At 32.7% G+C, this 13,768-nt stretch overlaps 1 protein-coding gene across 1 annotated transcript in view; it reads left to right on the top strand.

The window, feature by feature from the left end:
- Positions 1-293: 293 nt before the first annotated feature.
- LOC149413961 (serine protease snk-like) overlaps positions 294-13,768 on the top strand; it is a 30,133-nt gene continuing 16,658 nt past the window's right edge. Inside the window, exons 1-6 of the mRNA XM_089643796.1 lie at positions 294-497; positions 8,333-8,436; positions 8,835-8,895; positions 9,144-9,241; positions 10,328-10,445; positions 10,874-11,025. Coding sequence (XP_089499922.1) covers positions 431-497; positions 8,333-8,436; positions 8,835-8,895; positions 9,144-9,241; positions 10,328-10,445; positions 10,874-11,025 — 600 coding nt within the window. The 5' untranslated portion in view covers positions 294-430. The remainder of the gene's footprint in view (positions 498-8,332; positions 8,437-8,834; positions 8,896-9,143; positions 9,242-10,327; positions 10,446-10,873; positions 11,026-13,768) is intronic.

Genomic DNA, 13,768 nt, shown 5'->3' with positions numbered 1-13,768 from the left:
TTCATATAATATCAAACCTTAAAAAAATAATAAAAAACAATTGAACCAAAGTTATATCCAATTATTAGAAGGATTAGGAAAAAACTGTATGTTCCACCAACGGCACAGGTCATTGAGATAGACGCCAGGTCACCCCGTCCCCTGTCACAAAGTCTTTATGACCTTTTGAAAGCCAAGTTCGCCTTATTTGTTACGTTACGCGTAAAAATAATTATTTCATTCGTTAGCATTCGGTCCCTGATGTAAATTATTTTTCTCGACTAATAATTAGAGAGTTTGCGGAGAATTATCTGTTGCGTGACCCTAAAAGTCAAAGCGCTGATTATAAACTAATAAAAATGGTACCCGAGATTGTAACATCGCATTGTGTCTTCAAATCAGAACTGAAGCGCTGCTTTTTGTTTAAATTCATTGTCGTGAAAAAATCATAATGCGTTATTTTCTAGAGATTGTGTTCACGTTATTAATGTTGGATTGTGTCGCGGGACTACAGAAAGGTAATAATTCTATCTATTAACTCTTTTGCGGATGCGTTTTATGTTTTGTGCATCCCATCTGCGTTTGCAGATATAATATTAAAACTTGTCGATTTCATTTTTCAAATTATATATCAACTTTAAAAATACCTTTAGAGACCATAAAATTAAAAAAATACTATAATTTTGAAAAACCTCCAAGCATAACATGTTATTTTAATTTTAATCAGAGATTTTCAATCTTTTAGATTTATTTTTTTAAACATTACACACAAGCCGTTTTTTATTCGGGAAAATTTTTGTCATATTTTTTTGGATATATTTTATTTAAATTTGAAATCCTGAGCTTCTCATTTTTTTTATTTTTCTAAAATTATCTAATAATCGAGAAAATGTTTTTTTTCTTCATATTTTGTATTATAAAATATAATAACATGAAATACGAAAATTATAAGAGAAAATTATTATACAGCACACTTGCCAGGGGTTCTCAAACATTTCTAAAGGGTAAAATAAGAGAGTACAGAACACTTGCCAGGGGTTCTCAAACATTTCTGAAGGGTAAAATTACAGATTTAATGCTTCGAGAACATTTTTCTTATAATTACTAAATTTTAAATAACAAAAAAATATATTATAGATCACGGACCAGATATACTAAGACTGTTACAAAAGATAAAATTTTAAATATTATATAAAACAATAAATATCTTTTTATTATTTTTTTGGTAAACTAATGTTTTGAGACAAGATTTTTTTATGCATAGCACAAAGGGTAACAATTACTTTACAAGCAATAATTATTCGCTTGAAACACTCATCCACATTGAAAAATCTCCTGATAAAAGATACCTACATGACGCCAACGGGACTCGAACCCGTGTCCCTTCGATTTCCGGTCGACAGTTCTGACCACTGAGCTATGGCGGCTTATCTCTTACCCGCGAAATGATTCAATATATACTAGTGTTTCATTCAACAATTACTGCTTGTTACATTTTTTCACCTGAAAACAACCAACTTTATTTTATATGAGAAAGGCATTGTAAGTGCTAACTCTCTCACTAGATGGCGTCGAGACAAATTGTCTACATTTTTTAGGTGAAATACTTGGAAGGGTCACGGGTTCAAGTCTCGTTGGCGTCATGTATCTTTTATCAGGAGATTTTTCAATGTGGATGAGTGTTTCAAGCGAATAATTATTGCTTGTAAAATAATTGTTAAATATCGTTTCTTTACATAATTACAAGTAAACATAAAATACCCAAAGAATTAAATATTGAACTGCACAGGTCAGGGGTTCTCAAACTTTTTAAAATATGATAACAAAAATTATTTATTATCTGAAATTAACTTTTTATAATTAGATGAAAATATTATAGAACCGAAATTATTTTAGGGAAATAATGTATATTTATAAAAATCAAATTATTTTGGAACTCGTCGATAATTTAAATTTTGATTACATGATAATAAAAATAAAATATGTGCCACCCACTAGTGTATAAAAGTTCTCAAACTTTTCATAAAGGCATATACAATCTACATATATTATACAATAATGAATGATTTATTTTTCTAATTATTAAATTATTTGACAAAATATTAAAATTTTCTTTCTTAGAAATATTTGAAACCCTCTAACCCATGTTTTGTATCCCCTGAGGTGAGTTCTCACAAAAGCGGCGCTTTATAAATTAGCCAAGAATAAATAAATATACATATTTTATGTTATTTTTTATTTGATGTATGTAAATATTTCATTTTTTCTCTGGCCTGTGTTCTGTAATATTTTTGTTATTTTGTACATCAAAGCATATATTTTGCAAAAAGGTAATTTTTTGGAAAAAAAATATCTTTTTCAGTAATGTTCGGCAACCGTTGGCCCATGTTTTAATGTATCTTTTCTTTTGTTAGTCTATATTTTCACGTGTTGTAATTATATTTTCTCAAATAATAAATTTCTATAAAGTTTATAATTTTATGAACACAAAAAATTTCAATGCCATCGACAAACTACTGAAAAGTAGTTTATTGGAACTTTTCTGTTTTTTTTTTCTCTGTATTTTATCTTATTATTTACTGTAATATATATTTTTGTCTTGCTTTCTTTAAATAAAAAAATTTCAATGTGTGAGAGCCCCTGAAATCTGTTTATATAAATATTGGGGAAGTCCTTAAACCTTTTATAATATTTTCAAGTCTAGAGATAGAGAAAGATAATATTTATACACATAATATGTGTACTAAGTATTTTCGCATTAGCCTGGAAAATACCCATTGAAACGTGTATAGTAATATTTTTTATTTTTATTTATTATTTAACATTATAAATGATTACAATATGCAGACTTATAAATAATTTTTTCGTTATTATTCTATTTCTCCATAAGTTGAGCTCCAGGAGCTCGTGTTTATGGGAGGAGTCTTTACATTTAGTTCTAATGATTTTTTAAACAATAATCAAAAACTTTTGAAATAAATACAAACATAATATTAACATGGGTACACAAATTAGAAAATTGTTTTTTTAAAGATAATTAAAATAATACATCTTTTTACAGATAAAGTAAGCGTGAGGAAATTAAGGGTACAATATATCAAGAAAAAATTTGAAAAATAGTTTTTTTTTAAAGACAATCAAATTAATATATATTTTTTACAGATTGAGTAAGTGTAAGAAAATTAGGGGTACAATATATCATTATCCAATTTGAGGGACTTAATTAACTTTTTGAATTGTTCATAATTCACAGTTTCGGTTACACTAATTTTATTTTTGGACAATAATATATTGTACCATCTCACACCTAAATATGAATAGTGGTGCTGAGCCGTGGTCGTTCTAAGCATAGGAATGGCTATTAAGCCATTAGTTTTGAATCTATTGCTTATGCTATCTGAGGGGTGCATTTTATAAATAAAATATTCTTTATAAATTTGACATAAAGCGATTCTCTTATACAATTCTGTATTAGATGGTACATTGAATTCCTGAAATATCTCTAAAGTAGGGGAGTCATATGGTTTTCTAAGGATGATTTTTATAATTATTCTTTGAATTGTAATTATTGGCTGTAAAGAAGCCTTAAAAGCCCCTCCCCACCCAATAATCCCGTACTGCAATAAGGACTGAATTAATGCATAATAGACAATTTTGATAGTTTTCTTATTTAAAATATTTCGTATATTATAGAAAATATAGATAAGTTTTCTTATTCTTTCAACAGTGAGATTAATATGGTCTTTCCATTTAACATTTTTATCTATTAAGATACCAAGATATTTTATATTGGATTTATGATTTAGTTTTGCGCAGTCCGTATTACATGTACCGTCATTTACACAATTTTTAGAATGAATTGTTATGTTAATTAGGTTATTTGGCACATCTTCTTGTAGAGTGAAAGGAATACAATATGTTTTTTCTGTGTTAAGTGATAATAAATTGCCATCGAACCAATTTTTTATAACCTTCATATCCTGATTCGCTGCATTGGTAATTTCGATCCATGTCTTTTTTTCGATAATTATTGCAGTGTCGTCAGCAAAGGATATAAGTTTACCATTAAGTGATAATTTAAACATATGGTTAACGTAAATTATAAATAAAATTGGTCCAATAACAGTCCCTTGGGGAATTCCAAATTCTAAAGTTTCATCTACGCTAAGTGAATTATTTTATTTTACTTTTTGGTTTCTTTGAGTTAGATAGCTTTGCAGCCAATACCTTACCTTACCAATAATACCGATATCATTTAATTTATTAATTAGTTTTGTATGGGAGATACTATCAAAAGCCTTACGTAAATCAATGAAAATGCCAAGGCATTTATTTTTTTTATCTAATGCACGGTATATAGTTGAAGTTAGTTCTGCAATGGCATCATGAGTGCCTAGTTTCTCTCTAAATCCAAATTGGCTAGGACTAATTATTTTATTATTTTCAATATAGTATAAAAGTTGCTTTTTTACGATCTTTTCGAAAATTTTTGCAATGTTTGAGACAACAGATATGGGTCGATAATTTGATATTTCTTCAGGGCTGCCAGATTTAAAAACGGGTGTTACAATAGATTTTTTATAAACGGAGGGGAATATTCCACTATTTAAACTAATATTTATAATGTGTGTAATTGGAATGCTTAATAATTCATTATAATTTTTCAATATTTCTACTGTGACTCCATCAAACCCTGGTGCAGATGCACCTTTTAATTCACTAATAATATTTTTTATGTCATCTGTTGTTACCGGTTTGAAAACTGACAGATTATTTTGTTTGTGACAGTCCTTTTCGAAATTATCTATTTTATAATTTTCATCGATTCGTGTAGCTAAATTTTGTCCGACGTTAGCGAAATATTTATTGAAGGCATTAGCACATTTTGTCGGTTCCATTAGGGCATTAATAGAATTTTTTCCGATATTAATTTTTTTAATTTGAGTTTTTTTGTTTTTTCTACTATTTATTTCATTTATTGTTTTCCATATATGTTTTACATTTTGTTTAGCCACACCAATTTCATTTTTGTAAAAGTTCTCTTTAGTTGTTTTTAGTAAACAGGTTAATTTGTTCCTAAATTTTTTATAATCTGTGTATATTTTTTTATCTAAGGGAAATTTCTTTGTCAAGCGATATAACTCTTCTTTTTTTCTAATAGACACGATTAAGCCATGTGAAATCCATGGTTTTATTTTTTTGAATTTTGATTTAATTTTTATGGTTTTAATATCTGTTGATGCTGTAATATAATTGCATAGTATATTATCAAAAATATTTGCGCATGTTTCAGCACATGTTGATTCTAATACGGAACGCCATGTTTCTGTTTTTATTTTTAGGTTTAATTTATGGTGGTTTAGTGAATTTTTTGTAAAAGTATTGCATTTTGAATCAATATGATTATTAATATTAAGTTTTTGTATATAGATGCAAGTGTGATGATCAGTTATATTATTTTTTAATATTATCGTGTGTAATTTGTCGGTATCTTTAGTGTTACTCCATATGTGATCGATACAAGATGGACGTTGACCCGTAATTTCTCTAGTATATTTATTTATACACAATATGAAATTCATTTCCGTCATATAATTGATAAATTCAGTTTTTATTCTGTTACTATTTTCGTTTGAAACATCTATGTTGAAATCGCCGATTATTGTTATGTTCTGTTTATTTTTTTTTGATAAGATAATGCTTCTCAATTCATCCATAAATGTGTACTCGTTTGATCCGTGTGTTCGGTAAATTGCAATAATATTAAAACACATTTTATTTACATTTAGATTAATATCTAAGCAATTAACTCGCTGCATAGGTACTTCTTCCACTGCGATGTTTGAATGGCAAGATTTAACAAATACAACAATACCACTATTTCTATTAATAGCACAAGATGTTGCGAAGTAGGTATATTCTGGTATGCAAAATTTATTGTATACGTTGGTGAATGCTTCACTTAAAACTATAACGTCCGGTTTATGATTTAGTAAATTAATTGAGAGTAAAAATTCATTGAAATTTTGTTTCATTGATCTGATATTTAAATGGAGTACAGAGAATGAATTTGTTATTTTATCCACGATTTTATTACAATCTTTTAAAGTATGACAAATATATTCCGAAATATTAAGCGTTTTATCTAATTCCTCAGTGAAGAAATTATTCATTTTTAAAGAAATAAGGAAATAATATTGTTATAACTAATTGTCAAAAATGAATTTGATTTTGATTTTTTTTTTTTATTTTTTTTTTTTTATTATTTATTGTTTTTGTGTTTAGTTCGTAGAACTCCATTTAATTTTTTATAAATTTAATTTAGATTAAATTTGATAATATTATTATTAAGTTCTGCAAGTGTTTTAGTTTTTTATTATTGTGACAGCTGTTTCGGCTTACAAGGCCATTTTCAAATATAAATTAGCAGCATATGTTCACGGATAATATCAAGGTTGACTTGAAATAGATTTGGTGACAATATTGAACAACTTAGCATTATATTACTAGTGATGATATTATAAAGATGATACATACTATGTAGTATATTAATTTTGTTTTGTATAAATAATATTTTACAAACATTAACACTTTGAGAGTAGGCTAATATTTTAATGCTTTGTTTTTGTCTTAAAATTTTACAGAAATAGTTAATTAAATATTTTTTGGATATTACTGATAAATCGTTATCTCTTCGATGGTAGATTAATAACATTGAAATGTTTCTCAATTGTTTTAAAGTTTTAGTATTAATAGCTAAATTGTGCGAAAAGTCAGAAAAGTGTGAAAAGTCAGAAAACAAGCGTATTTGAAACAAAAATATAAATTTTGGTATTGAGTTTTTAATCTCGTTAAGAATTTTAAAGTTAGTTATTAAGAATGTTAAAGTAGGTACATACCTATTCATAATTTATACGCCGTTGGGCAATAGTCATCATTTTTTTTAAATACATACAATTTTTGCTATTTGCTTTATGATTTGTATCGTTTGTTGACTTGAAAGTGTTGTTTTGGAAATCACAATTTTTGCATTTCTCTTCTTTGTTTTTATTGGGACAGTCTTTCCAAGGATGGTCCATGGCGCAGTGCAGGCACGAAGCATTCTTGTCCTTATTAAAGCAGTTGACAGCTGAATGTCCAAATCTCAGGCAATGGAAGCATTGTATTATTGGATTAGCATCCTCCACCCGCACTCTGTGGTATCCAATATTAATTTTCTCTTTAGAAATGAGATATTTCCTAAGTTTTCCACTTGTTTCGACTATATAGTTTGTAAGATTGTTTTGTCCTTTTGGTTTAAGCATTTTTACTAATTTTACTGAGTTTTTCGGATTTTCATCCATGATGATTTTAATTCCATCATTTTGGGTTTTTAATGATTCTATTATTTCTTCTTCTGATAGGTCGATAGGTAGGTTTCTGATGAATAGCTTAGGATTTTTTTTTTCTAATTCTTTCGCGATCAAATTATTTTTGAAGACTATATTTATTTCTTCTGTTAGTTTTTTTGCGTGATCCTTTTTGGGGCAAGAGATGATTAGTTTCTTATTTGATGCTTTTTGTACTCCATTTACTGCAATCCCCAAATGCGATGTTTTAATTTTTTTAACTATCATGTCTCGAATATCATCAGAAGTTGTATTAGTATTTTCACTTGCAATTATTAATGAGTATTTGGCCTCTGGTAAAGGTATTGAGAGGGTTGACTTGTTGTACGTTGTATTAATTGATTCCCTTTTTTCCTTTAAATAATTTTCAATTTTTTCTGAATGTTTTTCTTCATTTAATATAAGTTTATTTTGTAGCTCAATTATTTTTTCTTGTAGTTGAAGTTTTTCCTTGCACCATATTTCCTCTAGCTGGTGTATATCTTGTTCTATGTTACTCCTTTGTTTTGCCTCTTTGACAGATGAGCATTTTCCAATTTCAATTTTAATTGAGTCAATTAATGATTGGACACTTCGGTCCATAATGAGTTATTTTTTTGCGGGCTGTCTGGTGACTAAACGCAGCCAGCCTGCTTTATTTTTGCAACAACAATATGTTAAACTGGGTATCACTGTGGTTTGTGGTTACTGAGTTTATCGAAATTTCTGTCCGTGCGAGCTGCACGGCAGCAGAAACTAGACTCATTATGCGCATAAAGCAGAAAGGATATAACTATGTATCTTTTCATAATACGTTTCTTGTATTTGGCTTTTGATATGCCACGACTTTCTTCTCTCTTGGTGTATTAAGGTTATTACGCGTCATGGTCTGGTCTATTTCAGCACATCGCTCGAATCACTACCAATGGGAATGTATGTCTGATAGCGTGTCTGTATGTGTCACCTGTTATTGTGCTATGTTACAGGTGATTCTTGCACCGTGGAGAGTACCGGGCGGCCAGGCATATGCAGGCATATATCTCAGTGCCGCGTGGTCCTTGATGCCTCCCTTGAAGGAATACCTCCTCAGGTGAAACCGCTACTTGATTCTGTTATAGATCATCGTAACCAATCTGTACATACACTGTACTATGCATACATATCAATGAGATATCTTTCATTGTGAAATAATATTGCCTGATATCAAACCTTTCTGAATTTTTTATGTTATGTCAAGTATACATATATTTTTTTAGTAAATAATTTTCGAAAAATGAAATAAAAAATAAGTATAATTTTAGAGTGTTACGGTTTTAGCGTGGTCCCCGGTTTGATTCTCGGTGGCAATCTTTTTACTTGCTCTTTGATATTCTAATCTCAGAAATGGGATAGGTCTATGCCTGAATAATCTAGAAGCTCTGAAATATATAAATACTACAATGAACGGTTAGATAATGCGTTTCAAATGACCATTAATATTGTTTTCAGTTATGCGATTATGAGGGCACCGTTCCGATTGTTTGCTGTCCTCGGGAGTCAGTATTAGAAGGTACAGTACTTATCCAGTAGACGATGGTCCCTCCATATGTAGCCTGGTGTATCTGTATAGTGTGGTGTATGATTGTAGTAGGTAATGGTCCCTTCCCTATGAACCCTGGTGTATCTTGGTGGTGTATGCTAGTAATCGGCGATGGTCCCCTCCCTATGTACCCCGGTGTATCTGTGTGCTGTGTGCTTGTAGTAGGCGATGGTCTCTTCCTATGTACCCTGGTGTATTTGTGTGCTGAATGCTTGTAGGTAAGGCCTGCTTCGTGAAGGGGAAAGCGGGAGCATGCACTCTATTCGCCAACTGCCAGGTGGCGATGCTTGCTGCCAGAAAATCCATACTACCAGAGGTAAATAACTGAATTACATCATAAAATCTTCCCGTCAGCAAGTTACAAAAATTCATTTTCATCGCCAGCGTAGGTTAACTTTAATACGATGTTTGTTAAATGTTAATTATCCATTTTATTCGAAATCTATAGATTTTCATTAAAACACTTTTTTTTACAAAGTATTTAAAAAAAAAACAAAACAATATTACCTCTACACTAATTTTCCGCACAGATAGACTTGTCAGAAGTAAATACCTCTCATAGCGGGGACAGGGACTGACTGACATAAGGGGCCATAATACACTAGCGATGGGCACAATCGATGATTTACTCGATCTTTTTGACCATCGAAATATTTCCATACATTATCACGGACAAATCGATAATGTCAAAAATCATCACACTGTCCGAGAAAATCATTCGAAACCACAACCATCACGTCATTGGTCAGAATTCATCGATTCCCAAGTCCGAGAAAAGTAAAAAATATCTCGGATTGCTTGACAAACGAGAACAGGAGAGTATAACTCAGATCAAAATTTGAAACTGAAGAAAAGACACGGAAGGAGGGCAACACGGTATCACTTATAAACAAACAAAAAAATTTTTCACCGCAATCTATGCATTCAAGTTTAGCAGCCCTCTTACCGTTAACACAGGAGGAGCACAGGGAACATGTTCCCTGGCACCAACTTCTATTAATACACAATCTGCACACTTACCCTGATGATGGACACCGTAAGATTATCTGAAAAATTGGCTAAAAGAGAAAATGAAGAATTCAATCACCATGAAGTAAAAAATTTTGTTAGGATAAAAGTTGATTAACAAAGCTAACGAAATTGACCGCAAGCCGAATTTAAAGTTCCTACCATTTTGTGGGTGGATTTGACATCAGAGTAGGCATATGTTAAATATAACCAAAGAATAATTGTTTTCCAAATGGTGATTGACTTTTGAGGTAGTAAACTGTGTTGCGCGACGTTTCAGACAGCTTTGCAGTGTCCATCAGCAGGGCAATGATAATTGTTGCCTAGTTCACCCCATTGAATCATTGCTATTATTTGTTATTTCGAGTTATATGTTATGTATGTTGGATTTCAGAGATGTAATTTCCCGGGCAATCATACAGAGGACGATATTATTTGCTGCACAAAGCCCTGTCCGCCTTTGTCCAAGGGACTAGTCTTGCAGCAGCTTACCGGATCAAAGGCGGCTGATTGTGAGTATTTAATAAGTTTCAAAAAGATCAGTTGATTGTACAGCGAGTAACCACGTATCAGAAACGGCCATGTAATGACGTCCTACATGGTCGAGGGATCTATCACGACATGAGCAAGTTATTTATCATTTGAATTGATGTGAAATAACATGCCGTAGACTTGAGAGTGGTAGATACTAAAGATTTTAGTCTGTGTGCGCTTGAACTCAATGGCTGACAAGATCTGCCATATTATATGTGTATTCCATGTATTGACATGGATGGGCAGACAGTCTTGTTGGCTCGGCGTGGCGTCACATTGCCATTGACATTTTCATTGTAAACTTACAGACACATAATCATGTGTGTTTTGTAAATAACATGTATTTAGTCCCATGAATAACTGTAGGCACTTCTAACGTTTGTTTGTATTTTTGTTTCTATTGCAGACTGCTTAGAACTAGGTGAAAACGTTATATTCCCGTGCCAACAAACAAGTTTCGGCTGGTCTCGGGGAGATCTGTGCCCTCCACTCTCACCAGAACCTCATTTGAAACACACACAGACTCCCATGGCAACTACCACCGAGGCCCCGCACTTTGTAAGTTGCAGACATTGTATTAAGTCAAATATTATATAAATATATGTAATTGCGGTTTATAACAACAATTTCATGTTTGTATTTATATAAATAGGTAGATTAAAACCTAAAATATTAATTTATTTATTAAAATACTATTTAACCATTACGCAGTTTCCTACATGAGTAGGCAGAGAGGATATACCTCGGCACAACTCTGTCTTGACACACATTCCTTGCTTCATTCACATTTATACATTGTGTCATACATAGGTACATAAGTTTCTGTTAATCTAAATCCTGAGTTGACCCAATTCGAATGTTTGATTCACTCGGTCGTGCTATGTCTTCCTCAGGCGTCACAGACTTCTTCTGCCATTTTCACTTAGTCGTCTTACATTCTCCTGTCACTCCTTTCTCCATCCGTCCGCTCCAAACGTACAAACTATCTGAGCGTCCCTTTTTAAACTTTCCCATAACGCTTGCATTATTTCCCGATGTCAATATTTGGATGGTTTTCGGACACATACGACTCAGGGATCTCATTTGTATAGCATTCAGTCAACTTTCATCCTTCCTCCGGTTCAATGCTATCAGCTATGCATCAGGGTTGGTATCAGCCCTCCATTGTGGACTTCAACTCTGGACAAAGCCTTATTTGCATTCTTTCCCGATCTCCTCATGTTTAACACGGTCATTCTTAATTTTGGCAAACGTAAACTCAGGAATCTCATTTCTACAGTATTCAGTTCAATTTTAGCATTCTTCTGCCTGTTTTATGCCTCACTATCATAAATCAGGGTTGGTATCAACACTTCATTTTGGACTGCTAGTTTCGCTTTTTTAGAATATATTAGCGCCAATCGCGTTCAGTCCTTTCCATCTCTCCTAAACATACTTCCCAAATAAACAAACTCATCCACCTGCTCCAAGTATTCATCTCTCAAAACTATATTGTACTCTTTCTTTCAAAAACCTTGACCTTAGAGTTGTTAGAGCAGGCAGCCGCACTATAAAGTAGCAGCCAGTTGTAGCTTGTAGCAGCCAATATCACCAGTTCTACTGGCTGCCACGACAAGTGCGTGAGGACTGAGGACTGAGGCATCCACACACATATACCCTAGTCACATTTGAGGCTGGCTTCCACAGCCGACGATATTTGGCTTCCATAGAGCCCTAGGACGTTCCCTTAAATACACACTGCAGATCATGTTGGCTGCCTAGTGCGTGGCCAGTCAAGTATATACAAACTGCATTCATCCTAGACACGAGAGACCGTCGTTCTTGAAATAAGCAACATTCCAATAGACGCGTACTTCCATACTATTTGCTAATTCATTGCAATACATTTATGTATTTTGGGGATGTTAAATTTCCACGTGTTATTATTTTGTCCTTTAGTTATCTCCAAACTTGGTTGGTAAAGAAGTGGTTATCAATTTGTAACGCACGTTTCTCTCCAAATCAATATTTGTTTTATCATGTTTAATAAACGAATTTTCACGCTTATTTTATGACATGTTAAGAACACATTATTTTAAAAAATTCTTACGAAATTTTTTTTAAATGTAATTATTTATTAATTAAGTATGTTGGAGAAAAACTAAACTTTTTAAACAAAAATGAAAGACCATTAATAGAAAGGAACTAAAATCATCGGTGGGCGGGTAAAATCCTTGGCTCTGGATTCAGTGGTCACGGGATCAAATAATAAATAATAATTAATAATCATGTGTATTTAAAATATTTATATTCAATTTAATTTATTGTTTTTCTATTAATATTATACACCAAAACTAACATGTCAATTATTTCTTTAAATAACGGTGATTTCTTTTTGGGGCATTATGCCATATTGCACTACCTCCTTCTCTATCCAAGTTTCCTCTCCAAATCAAGTCAAATCTCCTCCTTCAGTTTCCATCATCAGGTAGATGTTATTATGAGGCTGAAGGTAGTGAAGCGGGGAACAGGTGGCCACTAAACACGGCTAAAGCCATTTCAAACAAAGTTTCCATTCTGATGGCCTTTCACCGGGGCAATACTGAGATGTTTTACGATATTTTACTTCAAGTGATAAAGCCCTACCATCTCCGGCCAGGCGAGGGCACCCGACAAGCAATCCGGAGGTCGCGGGTTCAAATCCCGGTATGTGCTGGTCAAGTTGTGTTATTATGTTTTCATTTAAAATAGTATATAATATACAAGTACAGTTTAATCATAACAGAAACGCTGCTTAAAATGGCTTTAGTCGTGTTTGGTGACAATTTACTTATTTTTTAAGCGGCCGCTACACTACTCGCTTCGACGCTTCGACGAAGTCCTCGACGAAGTTAGCCGAAGTTCGAAGTGCGTGACCACACACTCGTGCAACTTCGCGAGTAACTCAGTCCAACCAGTCAGTGATTGGTTTATTTATGCCGGGACGCTTCGAGTCCTTTGACTCGGGCGCATTTACCGACAACAATCGAAAGTCGGGCGAAGCGAAGCGAAGTTGCCCGAAGCGAAGCGAAGTTCGTGCCCACACTATCGTATTCGGTCAACTTCGATCAACTTCGCGAGTAGTGTAGCTGGGCTATAACACGTTCATACGTGATTATATCTGGATAGGCAGGTATTTTTCTCTTCCGCATCTCGTTCCCCTTCCCACTACCTTCAGCTTCACAACATACCGCAATTTGGGATGCCATAGTGTCACTGGTTCCAGATGGTTGGTTGGGATGCCATAGTGTCACTGGTTCCAGATGGTTGGTCGGGATGCCAT

Source organism: Hesperophylax consimilis, chromosome 20 (genome assembly GCF_061612785.1).
Source record: "Hesperophylax consimilis isolate HC1 chromosome 20, BYU_Hcon_1.0, whole genome shotgun sequence".
NCBI classification, from domain to species: domain Eukaryota; kingdom Metazoa; phylum Arthropoda; class Insecta; order Trichoptera; family Limnephilidae; genus Hesperophylax; species Hesperophylax consimilis.
Note: the sequence above shows the minus strand (reverse complement) of the source record. Positions and strands in the feature narration are given on the sequence as shown.